This window comes from Nannobrachium achirus (genome assembly GCF_963921795.1).
Source record: "Nannobrachium achirus genome assembly, chromosome: 24".
Classification (NCBI taxonomy): domain Eukaryota; kingdom Metazoa; phylum Chordata; class Actinopteri; order Myctophiformes; family Myctophidae; genus Nannobrachium; species Nannobrachium achirus.
The window spans coordinates 4,851,983-4,866,112 of record NC_137831.1 but is presented as its reverse complement, the minus strand read 5'-3'; the positions used below and the strand labels follow the sequence as shown (position 1 = coordinate 4,866,112).

Below are 14,130 nucleotides of genomic sequence, written 5' to 3'. Positions count from 1 at the left end.
AGCTCTTTGAAAGGAACAGATCCCACAGATCCGGCTCACTTCAAAGAGCCATAAATCCCATCTCTACTGTGCGTTGCCGATATAGTTCCCCCAACTCTCTGTTATGCAAACATAAAATTACATGCATTCATAATAATAATATAAATTCAAAAATAACACTATAATAATTCATATCAATGTATAGTAGGCCTATGGCGTGTAAATGTTTGTATATGGTTGGTTAGTACTAGGCATATGTAGTTATTTATCTAATACTTCTTCATAATGATGCATTACTTGCTTGTTTCCTCGTGGGACGCAGTTGAGGCGACACCAACCGTTACCTAGCAACGGACGCCATCCAGACAGACAGAAATGGCCAGGTTTGTGCTTGCTGGTAAGAACAAACTTAAACGTTTTTAGAGACAAACAAAGCAAATAGGCCTATTTGTTTTACTAAATCAGTGGTTCTCAACCTGTGGTTCAGGAGAATCGGGACAGACTGTCCTTATGACGTATTGTGATGTTTTTCAGGGAGACCAGACTGTCCTTATTACTTAGTGTGATGTTTTTCAGGTAGAGCAGACTGTCCTTATTACTTATTGTGATGTTTTTCAGGGAGATCAGACTGTCCTTATGACTTATGCTGCATTCACACTGAGAGAAGACAAGCTAATGGTTTGCTTGGTAATTCAATGTATTCTCTATGCAAACCAGCTTTAAAAATGTCCAAGCTTTTTTTTCCAGCTTGGAAATTTTAAAAGCTGGTTTGCATAGAGAATACATTGAATTACCAAGCAAACCATTAGTTTGGCTTTTCTGTATGTGAATGAGGCATTAATGTGATGTTTTTTCTTTTTCTTTTTTTTTTTTTTCAGGTCGAGCAGACTGTCCTCATTACGCCAAAGCAGAACACCTGGCAGATCTTCTGCACAGAGCCCTGCCTCACTTCTCCATTCACTACATCTGCATCCATCCTCCTGCATGGCAGGTAAACCATTCACTGCACCTCCATTCATCTCCATTCACCTTCATAAATACCAGAACCCTCGCCCCAACACACAGTCGCCTCGGGCGTCTATCCGGCGGAGCGGTAGAACGGTCTCTGCCTGGTATTCCTAAACGTCACCACTGTAAACTATACACCTAAACGGCTAAATTTCACCTTATTCCTATCCTAATGCTGCATTCACACTGAGAGAAGCCAAGCTAATGGTTTGCTTGGTAATTCAATGTATTCTCTATGCAAACCAGCTTTAAACATTTCCAAGCTTTTTTTCCAGCTTGGAAATGTTAAAAGCTGGTTTGCATAGAGAATACATTTAATTACCAAGCAAACCATTAGCTTGGCATTTCTGTATGTGAATGAGGCATTAACCCCAGTAAAACGTTGCCAAAACCAAACACAACTTGTTCATCCACAGCACCCCAATTACACAGTACATTTTTAGAATCTTACATCATATTACGCTACGTAAATATGCACATCTTTCCAGCTGAGATACGGTAGGCCATGTCTCAGAGAAATATCAGTTTCCATCAGAACTGACTGAAAACAACTTTATACTTGACGTTTAACCACTTGAACCTCAGCATCAATATTCTGGAGGGGAGGTTCACCAAAAATAGCTGCTACAAGCTCACAAAGCGTCACAATGTAGATCTTATAGATATTTATTTTTGGCCATAGATGGAAAAAGAACTCATCAAGTACAGTGCAAATCAGGTCTGTTTTACTAAACATATAGTGAAGTGATATTGATCTAGTGATATTGATGAATTCCAAACATCATCAAAGTATTCTGAGGCACCCCTGGACTGCCATCACGGCACCCTAGGGTGCCACGGCACAGCACCCACTTTGGGGAACCCTGCTCTATACTATCAGGAATGAGTGAGCAGCATGTGCTCTGTCCTCTGGTTGGACCAGGAGTGGCTGGAGAACACATGCAGAGCCAACGGGTGGAGCCACCAGCAGTCTCCTCTGGTGTGGAGGGAACTGATCCATCGTGGGGGCAAAGCCCTGTACCTGGGAGGCTTCACTGACTTCATGGAGCACTGCCAGGTGAGCATGCATTGCATTCTGATTGATTTATTGATTGATTGATTGATTGAATGATTGATTGATTGAATGATTGAACGTGCAGAGAATGTTAGAGAGGCAGGGACTGACATTTCTAAAAGGGCCTTTTGGTACAAATATTGAAAATAGCAGACCTCCAAGCTCTGCGACGCGTTGTGAGCTTGGAGGTTGGCTATTTTCGGTACTTGATACCACACTAAACTCTGCATAATCAAGTGAATTATGGAGATGTGGCGTAACCGCATGGATTTGTACACAGAGAGGGCAATTATGTCAACATAAGATGCTGCATTCAAGTTCAGGAGAGTTTGGACAAGGCCATTCTCTTGAATGCTGCTTTCAGGTATGGCATGGAAAGCGGATCTGTCCCATTTCCCATATTCCCTCCTGATTGGCTACGATTGCCTTCTAAAGTTGCTTTATCTCCCGATTAGGGAGTCTTACGGGTGTCTGTGTGTGCACGTTTTTTTTCCTGACTATATCTACTGCATAGTACTGTGTTCTATCCGTCTGTCATTCAATGTTATATGAGATACTTAAATGGTTTCCTATGGAAATAAGCTTAGTCTTTTCTAGGATCTCCTTTTAGTAGACCTTGTACCAGTGAACTGTACTGTCATGAAACTGTACTTTTTCCTATGCAAACTTCTTCTAATAAAGTCATCAATCAATCAATCAATCAAACGTGCCTGATCACAGGGGACTGAAGCAAGTTTTATAATGTGTCAACAGGAATACTACAGCATCACATCAGACATGTCTACAGAGGTGATGCTGAAGATAGTTTTATAATGTGTCAACAGGAATACTACAGCGTCACATCACACATGTCTACAGAGGTGATGCTGAAGATAGTTTTATAATGTGTCAACAGGAATACTACAGCATCACATCACACATGTCTACAGAGGTGATGCTGAAGATAGTTTTATAATGTGTCAGCAGGAATACTACAGCATCACATCACACATGTCTACAGAGGTGATGCTGAAGATAGTTTTATAATGTGTCAACAGGAATACTACAGCATCACATCAGACATGTCTACAGAGGTGATGCTGAAGATGGTTTTATAATGTGTCAGCAGGAATACTACAGCATCACATCACACATGTCTACAGAGGTGATGCTGAAGATAGTTTTATAATGTGTCAACAGGAATACTACAGCATCACATCAGACATGTCTACAGAGGTGATGCTGAAGATGGTTTTATAATGTGTCAGCAGGAATACTACAGCATCACATCACACATGTCTACAGAGGTGATGCTGAAGATAGTTTTATAATGTGTCAACAGGAATACTACAGCGTCACATCACACATGTCTACAGAGGTGATGCTGAAGATAGTTTTATAATGTGTCAACAGGAATACTACAGCATCACATCACACATGTCTACAGAGGTGATGCTGAAGATAGTTTTATAATGTGTCAGCAGGAATACTACAGCATCACATCACACATGTCTACAGAGGTGATGCTGAAGATAGTTTTATAATGTGTCAACAGGAATACTACAGCATCACATCAGACATGTCTACAGAGGTGATGCTGAAGATGGTTTTATAATGTGTCAGCAGGAATACTACAGCATCACATCACACATGTCTACAGAGGTGATGCTGAAGATAGTTTTATAATGTGTCAACAGGAATACTACAGCATCACATCACACATGTCTACAGAGGTGATGCTGAAGATGGTTTTATAATGTGTCAACAGGAATACTACAGCATCACATCACACATGTCTACAGAGGTGATGCTGAAGATAGTTTTATAATGTGTCAACAGGAATACTACAGCATCACATCACACATGTCTACAGAGGTGATGCTGAAGATAGTTTTATAATGTGTCAACAGGAATACTACAGCGTCATATCACAGTGAGATTCCGTTAGCCGGTATTTACCGGCCATTGACCGGTAAAATGTTTAATTGGCCGGTAATTATAAAGTCCACCGGCCACCGTGGCCGGCTGGGAAAATGCCTCTTAGGCTATTTTATCATTTAATCTTATTATACAAATAATTATTTGTCTAAAGTAGTAAAGCTACAACCATTAAAACCTATCATAATTTTAAATATGTATCATGTTCTGTCTTCTGTGAGTCTGACGACAGCGGAGCTGCTGCTTCATGCTGCGCTGTAAGAGGTGGGACGTTCGCGAACGAATCAAGTCTTTTGAACGGCTCTTTGAAATGAACGATATGATTCGGTTCACAGTAGGGAGCCGTTCCTGAACAGTGGTGGGAAAAGTACGCCAGTCTTTTGAACGGCTCTTTGAAAGGAACGGATCCCAGAGATCCGGCTTACTTCAAAGAGCCATAAATCCCATCTCTATGCGCTGTGCGCACGCATTGGAAATATCAGAGCTTCAAGCTCACAACAAGTCGAAACGCGCTGCGCTGTGAGCTTGTATGTCTGCTATTTTAGACGCACACGGCCTTACGGAGAAGCATCACGTTTCACGGCTGACAGTTCAAGCACCTTGTAACAATCAGCGCTATACAGCGTGGGGTTGGGTTAGAATCAGAACAGAACTGGGGTTCTTCCAAGGTAATCTAGATCAAGCTGGACCCAGTTCGACGATAATAAACAAGAGACCCGAACTCTGTGGAATCATGGATATTATACAAGCACGCACATTACTTTCTGATCGCATGGATGTGATCCCATCGTGGTCAAAGCAACAGAGGCAAGTCAAGTTAGTAACCTTCCTTGCGCCAACATAACATTAACAAAACAAAACAAATGTTGTGTTTGCATATTAAGGTTTAATGAGACATGAAGCCAAAATCATATACAATTAACTTATTCATTTGTAGGCCACTGTGTGGCAGCTAGGGCGCGCAAACGGTTCGCTTGAGTTGCGCGCCCACTTTAACCTATTCACTTCTTTTTTGGCAAGCGATACTACTACACAAGTAGATATAGTTAGGCTATTATTTTGTTAACTCAGGAACAGATTGCAATTGCATCTGTGATAAAGAGGAAGGAAGCCCAGCGCTAACATAAAATGGTGTAATTATCAGTTGGGTGCACCATGCACATACAGTAGCCTATCTCATCTGCAAACACGTATGTGACGTTCAATATAATATGGCCGATAAATTAATTGATTGGCCGGTAAAATATAATCCTGCCGGCCAAGGTGGCCGGCGCCAAAAATGCCTAGCGGAAACCCTTAATCACACATGTCTACAGAGGTGATGCTGAAGATAGTTTTATAATGTGTCAACAGGAATACTACAGTGTCACATCAGACATGTCTACAGAGGTGATGCTGAAGATAGTTTTATAATGTGTCAGCAGGAATACTACAGCATCACATCACACATGTCTACAGAGGTGATGCTGAAGATAGTTTTATAATGTGTCAACAGGAATACTACAGCATCACATCACACATGTCTACAGAGGTGATGCTGAAGATAGTTTTATAATGTGTCAGCAGGAATACTACAGCATCACATCACACATGTCTACAGAGGTGATCCTGAAGATAGTTTTATAATGTGTCAACAGGAATACTACAGCATCACATCACACATGTCTACAGAGGTGATGCTGAAGATAGCGGAGGAGAACCTGGAGAGCAAGGTGAAGCTGATGGAGGAGGAGGAGCGTCGCCTCAGCCTCATCCAACCTCACCACATCTGGATCGCCGGGTGGGGACAAGCTCCAACCAATCACCAGACTGTCACCAAACATTATGATCGTCTCTGTTGGGTGGAGAACTCATTATGTCCACAACTCTTACTGTTCAGGATTCAGATTCAGACATGGTTCAAAAGTAGCAGATCTACAAGCTCGAAATACATTTTAGTTCAAAAGAAGCAGATCTAAGTTCGACAGTTCAAAGTAACAAATCCATAAACTCAGACATCTGCTACTTTTAAAGGGATCCCTGGCTAATACGACAAATATGCCTCATAATTGTCCTCTATAACTACAATGTAAAATTAAAAACACCTTAATTATTGTATTTCTTCTAGAAATAGCTAATCTTTCACTCAACAGGGGAAATGCCTGTCGCAAGTTGATGATGTCATAAATGTCATGTGTGATCTATCCCTATGGAATTTATGGCATGCATGTGAAAATAAAAACAAACTTAATAGGCTAGGGTGTCTTTTTTTGCACATGCATGTATTAAGGCATATTTGTCGTATTAGACAGGGATCCTTTTATTACTTTTGTGTGACACTGTAATATGATCACGCAGGGCATTCATTTGCGGAAAAAAACACAAAAAGGTAAAAAATGGAGATGAGAGGTTCCTGCCCCGACAGCAGCGATATACGTTCTCAAAGTGGTGTTCGGGGACCCCCAGGGGTCCCTGGAGGGACCCCCAGGGGTCCCTGGAAAATGTGTAAATATACAGCAACCACTTAAACTACATATTAGACCAACTGGAAAATATCTGATCGACAAGCCAAAAGGTGTTGCACTGCGATGCATTGTGAGCCATTTTCGCCAACTTTGAAAGCTGTGAACATTTTAATAGCACAAATCTTCTCCTATGAGGGTCCCTCCCTGGGACAACATCTTTTCAGATGAGGGGTCCGTGGTCAAATACTTGATCATTTTGGGGGTCACAGGATAACATGCATCTGGAAGTGACGAAAATCAGTTGCCCAGAGGCAGCACAGCAGTTTAAGTTTCAAAGAATTAAGAACAAGAAAAAGAAGTACTGTTGTGTACAGTAAAAAAAAAGCCTGTCACACAAAAAGAATATAAACATAAAGTGTCCAAGAAACATTCAACGCTCATAAGTGACACGTCACACTCTAAAAAGCTATACTCAAAGCACAACTTAACAAAGCAGTGCCAAACAAAAAGTGTACATAACAGTCAATGCCTTATCAACACAGCAACAATACTCAATACCACCAACACAGCCCAATAGTGCAGGGCCAACAAAATAAGTGTCCATAGTCAGTGCAAATAAAACAAGAATAAAAAAATCATTACATCCTGACCTGATGTGAAAGGAAACATGTCTACAGAAGAACTGACTGACTATCAAGAAGTAAGACCTTGTCTTCCCCCAGGGCTCTGAACCCCACCTGCCAGAGCCTGCTCCCCCACCTGCTGTCTAGTGAGCTGTTCCCCCAGCCCCAGGTGTCCACCTCCATCAGCCTCCACCTCCCCTCCAGTGAGGAGTTCCCCCAGGTCTCCACCTCCATCAGCCTCCACCTGCTGGACCTGGAGGCAGAGGTGGAGGTCCTGCATGGCCTAAGGATGGAGATACAAGACCTGGCCCTCCCATTACTACATCAGGTTCACACATTTTCTTTTTTCTGGATCCAGAAAATGTTTTGAATTGTAGGAATATTATGTGGCATATGTGCTGAGGTAAATGTGTTGATTTGCAATATGCACCATTATTCGCCTACCGGTATATTTGGTTACATTTGTACACACTCTGAATTCTTAGATCTACAAAGCGTCCATTTGATTTGTTTTTAAGAATAAGTTCTGGGTTTCAGGGTTAATACCTTCCGGAGCAGGGCCCAAATAAGGTTCTGAGGAACCCTATGGAGCCTTTTCCACCAAAAGAACCTTGGTTCAAGAACCAGTGCCGTTCAACTTTCTTGGAATCTTGGTTCGTTCTTGCGAACCGGCTTGTGTTTCCACCAGATTGAACCAGATTGAACCATGATTGAACCAGATTGAACCAGATTGGACCAGATTGAACCAGATTGAACCAGATTGAACCAGAGGAACCAAGGATTTTGCGGTTCCCGTTCAGAACCAACTTATACGGTTCGGAAACCAACTCCGGTTCTCGGTGGAAAAGCTCTCCTCTGGTTCATCCCATAGGCGGGAGAAAGAACCAGAACCGGTTCTTTGCCGGTCGAAAAGCGCCCAATGTGAAACCGAGACATAGAACTTTAAGGCAAGGACACCAGCACTCACTTTAGAATGAATTCTTCATGATTTATTGAAGGGATTTCTCCCAGCAGCTGCTGCACACAAACGCGAGTATATAAGTACTGTTAAAATATGTATGTGTACGTAGGCTTATACTGTAGGTAGAATAGTGTACTTAAAGTATATGTGTTTACTTCCTGGTAAAATAGTATACTTAAAGTATATGTGTATACTTCCTGGTAAACTAGTATACATAAAGTATATGTGTTACTTCCTGGTAAACTAGTATACTTAAAGTATATGTGTTTACTTCCTGGTAAACTAGTGCACTTAAAGTATATGTGTTTACTTCCTGGTAAAATAGTGTACTTAAAGTATATGTGTTACTTCCTGGTAAACTAGTATACTTAAAGTATATGTGTTTACCTCCAGGTAAGCGTTCACGTTGACTTAGAGCGGGCGTTCCAAGACGCAGACCTCATCATACTGCTGGACGACCGCTGGCCTGAAGAGGGCGACGCACAGAGCGAAGAAGAGGAGGACGAAACCAGGAAGAAGAAGAAGGATTTGCGAAGGATCTCGGCGCGCTACGAAGCTTACGGACGGCTCATGGACCAGAGGGCTCACAGGGAGGTGAAGGTGCTGGTAGCAGGTGACTGAAAGCATCCTTTATCTTCCTAATGCTTGTTATTTGGCCACCATCTTAGATACTTTGTTCCAGGGCCGTTTGTTCCCCCCGTTTGTTTCCCAAATCCCTATTAAAATGCTCGAGTAGCCTAGTGTAGTCTTGCCAGTCGCTACAAGTTGGACCAAAATATTCATACCAAACACATTTTCCAAAAGCAAAACTACGCCACATCAAGGGGTTTATTAGTTAGGTCCTAAAAGTATGTCCTTGAGCGCAGAGGAATTATTTTGGGTTAAAACAGAATCCGGTTTGACCTTTCCTGCCATAGTGTAGTCCGTTTATGACTACAACATGACGTAGAGTGGTTTCCGCTCCCGACCGGATCAAACCCCGAAAAGTGAAGGGACCCTAGGCTAGATTTTTCTAAAAAGGCAGATCTACAATGTAGATCTTCTGTGCTGGTTATGAACCCCTCAACAGAAGATTTGTCAACATTTGAGTGCACTCACTGCACACTGCGCACAGCACTCACTTAACACTGTACTGCGAAGTGAATACTGCGCACTGCATTGTGCACTGTACACTACACTCACTGCGCACTGCATTCCAGTGGACACTGCACACTGTACAGTGCTGCAAAAGTGTTGTGCGATATAGCAAAAAAGTAGGCGATCTATGTGCTATTTTCACTATAGAGGGTATGCGCGTGACATCATCATCATACCCAGAAGTTAGGCCTACTGAGTGGCAAAAACCTAGCCTTGGCAGCCCATACATCCGAAAAAAATCTGATTGCATTAAACAACGTTAAACTCACTTTGCCACTCAATTTGCCATGCACTTTATGCATGCGCAACAGATAGATAGATCAATGATATGATCTCTTGCTCCACCTACAGGTGACACCTTGGTCAACCTGAAGTGCTCCCTGCTCCTGGGCCACGCCCCCTCCATCCACAGCTGGCGCTTCGTCGCCGTGGCAACGCAGCTGGAGTATGAAGCCAGGGCCCACGTTGCTAGGAGGCTGGGTGTCAGGCCTTCAGGTAGATGTGTTCTGATCCATAACTATATAGAATATTGTGTTAAACAGGGTTCCCACGGTCATGAAATTCCTGGAAATATTTTGAAATTTTCCAGCACTGGAAAGGTTTTGGAATTGATCAAGGGTCCTGGAAGGTCCTGGAAAAAATAGCTATGCATTGTCTTTGGTCATTGATTTTGTTAATACCTCTGAAGTGACAAATTAAATATGGGCCAAATTGTCTCATATTAGAGGCAGACATTGTGAAAATGTCTGCCTCTGCGTTGCAAGGCATTGTGAGCATGTAGATCGGCTATTTTGACAATAAAACCGTGTTATACAAAATTCCTCTACTCTTAGTGCTTGTCAGGGTGCCGGGGTCCCCAGTTGAAATGTGATCATTTGCGCATAGGAGTAAGCGACTCATTATTGAGCTGAATTATTGTTATATAGTCCTGGAAATCGGGTTACATATTCTGGAAAAGTCTTGGAAAAGTTTTGGAAATGAATTGGTAAAGATGTGTGGGAACCCTGGTTAAAAGCAGCAGATGCCATAGCACCCCAAAGCATCACCGACTGTGGAAACAGTCAGACATTTCTGTATTATAAATCCTTGTTTTGAGTGGTAATATTGTAATTGTTTGAGATATGGATTTTTGATATTCATGAGCTGTAGGCCATGAAAATAAAAGGTTTTGAATATTTCACTGCATGCGCAATGTATCTAGAATATGGAAGTTTCACGTTTTGAATTATTAGATGGGAAGGGGTTTCATCACTGGAAGAAAACAATACACAGTACATTTTATTTAACCCAGATGTTACAGATGTCATGGTATGGGGGAACATCAGCGGCAGTTCCTACGTTGACCTGCAGCGGGCGCAGGTTTTCAACTATGCCGGTGCGATCAAAGGACCAGCGTTCTTCTCCAGAGCAGTTCTAGAGGTGCTGCATGACAGGTGGGAGGCAACACGGACATGTTCTTAAAGGAGTAGTTCACCCCCAACACAATGTTTTTGTCACATTCCTGAAATTCCCTCAAAGAGACTCAAAGACTCTAACCTTTCATTATCCAGACTGAACATGTCATTGGTTAGACCTCCCTTAGAACACCTAAACCTAACCTTAAGGTTAGGTTTAGGTGTTCTATTAGCCAGGGATCCTTTTAACCCTAACCTCAGTAAAACTAACGCTGGTGAATTCTAACCAACAGGAGGTCTAACCAAGAGGCCGTCCCCCCCATGGATTCACTCACACGTTCCTCCACGGTATGAGGAATCAGATCAAATGACCGGGCCAATCAGCGACTGCATTACACTGTTTCAGTTGAAACTCAGTCACCGATTGGCCCGGTCATTTTCTGATTTCTCATACTCGCTCCCTATAGGCCGAAGTCCAGACTGATACCGTGGATGAACGGGTGGTGTGAGTGAATCCACGTTCATCAGTCTGGCTAAAGCCAGGCTACTGATTGTTCATAATCTGAGTTTGACGCTAAAACTAAACGTAAACACCTTCCTGTCCGTCCGGGTTCTACCGCACAGGAAATGGTTGAACACAGACTTACCAGCCCTGGTTGGCCGTCAGCGAGCAGCGACAGTGACCTCTAGAGGCCAGAGGACAGGCTCCATGTCAGCCACCAACGCTATCCTCCATGTCCTGAAGGCCTGGAGCCAAACCTCCTCCAAGCCTGAGCAGCTGCTGTCTCTGGGGGTTCTGTGTCCAGGTAGGAGGCTCTGTCTCTGGGGGTTCTGTGTCCAGGTAGGAGTCTCTGTCTCTGGGGGTTCTGTGTCCAGGTAGGAGTCTCTGTCTCTGGGGGTTCTGTGTCCAGGTAGGAGTCTCTGTCTCTGGGGGTTCTGTGTCCAGGTAGGACCTCTGTCTCTGGGGGTTCTGTGTCCAGGTAGGAGTCTCTGTCTCTGGGGGTTCTGTGTCCAGGTAGGACCTCTGTCTCTGGGGGTTCTGTGTCCAGGTAGGACCTCTGTCTCTGGGGGTTCTGTGTCCAGGTAGGACCTCTGTCTCTGGGGGTTCTGTGTCCAGGTAGGAGTCTCTGTCTCTGGGGGTTCTGTGTCCAGGTAGGACCTCTGTCTCTGGGGGTTCTGTGTCCAGGTAGGAGGCTCTGTCTCTGGGGGTTCTGTGTCCAGGTAGGAGGCTCTGTCTCTGGGGGTTCTGTGTCCAGGTAGGAGGCTCTGTCTCTGGGGGTTCTGTGTCCAGGTAGGAGGCTGTCTCTGGGGGTTCTGTGTCCAGGTAGGAGGCTCTGTCTCTGGGGGTTCTGTGTCCAGGTAGGAGGCTCTGTCTCTGGGGGTTCTGTGTCCAGGTAGGAGGCTCTGTCTCTGGGGGTTCTGTGTCCAGGTAGGAGGCTGTCTCTGGGGGTTCTGTGTCCAGGTAGGACCTCTGTCTCTGGGGGTTCTGTGTCCAGGTAGGAGGCTCTGTCTCTGGGGGTTCTGTGTCCAGGTAGGGACCTCTGTCTCTGGGGGTTCTGTGTCCAGGTAGGAGGCTCTGTCTCTGGGGGTTCTGTGTCCAGGTAGGGACCTCTGTCTCTGGGGGTTCTGTGTCCAGGTAGGAAGATCTGTCTCTGGGGGTTCTGTGTCCAGGTAGGGACCTCTGTGGGGGAGTGGGACTGAGTTACCAGGGCCCAAGGTGGAGGGGCCTTAATTATGTTATACTTTAGCTATAAAAGAAAATAGCAGATATACAAGCGCACACCGTGGAACCGAGTGCCGCGCTGCGAGCTTGTAGATCTGAAAGATCTTTTGAAAAGTCGTGAAAATGCGTGCAAATCTTTGAATATGTATTTTTAAGCAAATATTTGTAACTCAAATTTTGCTTAATCTGGGGGGTCCCTGGAACTAAATATTTTGAGATGGGGGTCCGCGGCCAAATACCCTACATTTTGGGGCTCCTTGACATGAAAAGGTTTGAGCACCACTGACATAGAAACATAGGTTTTAAAAAAAAAACCTTAGAAGGATTTGAAATTATTCAAAGACTTGCACAAAGCCCTTCAAGTACTTGGTGCAAGTCTTTGAATAATTTCAAATCCTTCTAAGTTTTTTTTTCTCTACCATAGTCCAGGGTGAAGAGCTACTGTATCACCTCACGTGGTGTCGTTTTCTAGCTAGATAACTAACTACACCACGGTGAGGTGGTATGCTCTTCACCTTGGACCATGATAGAGGCTTAAGTATGTGTAGACACACATTACTGGAGTAAATGATGACAACTCAAGTACGGCTGCTCTTGATTGGTTCCTCAGGCCACTACGAGCTCCCGGAGGGCGTGGTCCTCTCCCTGCCTGTCACCTTCAAGGAGGGCAAATGGTCTGAGCTGTTTGACCGGACCATGATGGGACATGACCTGAGGGGGGCGCTACAGCGCTGTGCAGAGGAGCTCAAACAGGTCTGCACACCAACCTACACCACATGACATGATGCTGGGCCATAGACCATATTACAGGCATGCCTTAAAGACGCACTGAAACGGAAGTTCTCCTCATGTACACTTCCTTATGGTGACGCCGTTCCTAGGGAAACAGTCCAGAAAGGAGGGACATAACGCTGGAGGGAATGTGAGGTCAAAAAGTAGGCGGGCCAGAACTCATTGAAGCTGTAATTGTCTTGTTATAATATACCCATTCAAAGAAAAAAATAACGCACAGCCTCCGTTCTTTAACACTGGGAACAAAGACAGTAGCTCGCACTCACTTTTGGTCGCTCCAATATTTATTGACAACAAGCAGCCAGATAGATGTTTTGACCGTTAGGTCCTCTTCAGTACGGTTGACATGTCTATCTGCCACTAGGATGGGTTAGGACGTGGTGACCGCGTATCGCAGGGTTCCCCGATTAGTTTTCCCCAAGGGCCGAATTATGTCTAGGGTACCAAGCCGAGGGCCACAACATTGAATTATGTCTAGGGTACCAAGCCGAGGGCCACAACATTGAATTATGTCTAGGGTACCAAGCCGAGGGCCACAACATTGAATCATGTCTAGGGTACCAAGCCGAGGGCCACAACATTGAATTATGTCTAGGGTACCAAGCCGAGGGCCACAACATTGAATTATGTCTAGGGTACCAAGCCGAGGGCCACAACATTGAATTATGTCTAGGGTACCAAGCCGAGGGCCACAACATTGAATCATGTCTAGGGTACCAAGCCGAGGGCCACAACATTGAATTATGTCTAGGGTACCAAGCCGAGGGCCACAACATTGCAGGGGGGCGACGTCGGCGTTCCCGCTACTCCAGTGACAGTTCAGATATCGTCGTTGTCGGGTTAAAATCTCGGTCCAAAACCGTTCGTTTTGCATTTATCATTTTAAAAACAATTTAAACTAGTGAAAACAGCAGATCTACAAGCACACAACGCCTCGCACCACGAGGCGTTGTGTGCTTGTAGATCTGCTGTTTTCACTACTTTTGTGCGACGGATTCGTATGATGAAGCAGTGCTTTACTTTGTGAAAGAACGTACAAATTTGGAGATACGAGGTTTCCACCCGACAATGACGATATACTAGTGTTGTTGCTGTTCT

At 44.2% G+C, this 14,130-nt stretch overlaps 1 protein-coding gene across 1 annotated transcript; it reads left to right on the top strand.

Annotated features, from left to right (window-relative positions):
* Nucleotides 1-354: 354 nt before the first annotated feature.
* mdh1b (malate dehydrogenase 1B, NAD (soluble)) lies at nucleotides 355-10,871 on the top strand (the record flags this gene model as incomplete). Its single annotated transcript, XM_080720123.1, has 10 exons — nucleotides 355-376; nucleotides 858-970; nucleotides 1,910-2,044; nucleotides 2,795-2,830; nucleotides 5,632-5,738; nucleotides 7,125-7,296; nucleotides 8,380-8,599; nucleotides 9,475-9,618; nucleotides 10,415-10,556; nucleotides 10,811-10,871. The coding sequence occupies 10 exons, from the start codon at nucleotides 355-357 to the stop codon at nucleotides 10,869-10,871; spliced, it is 1,152 nt and encodes a 383-aa protein (XP_080576249.1).
* Nucleotides 10,872-14,130: the final 3,259 nt, after the last annotated feature.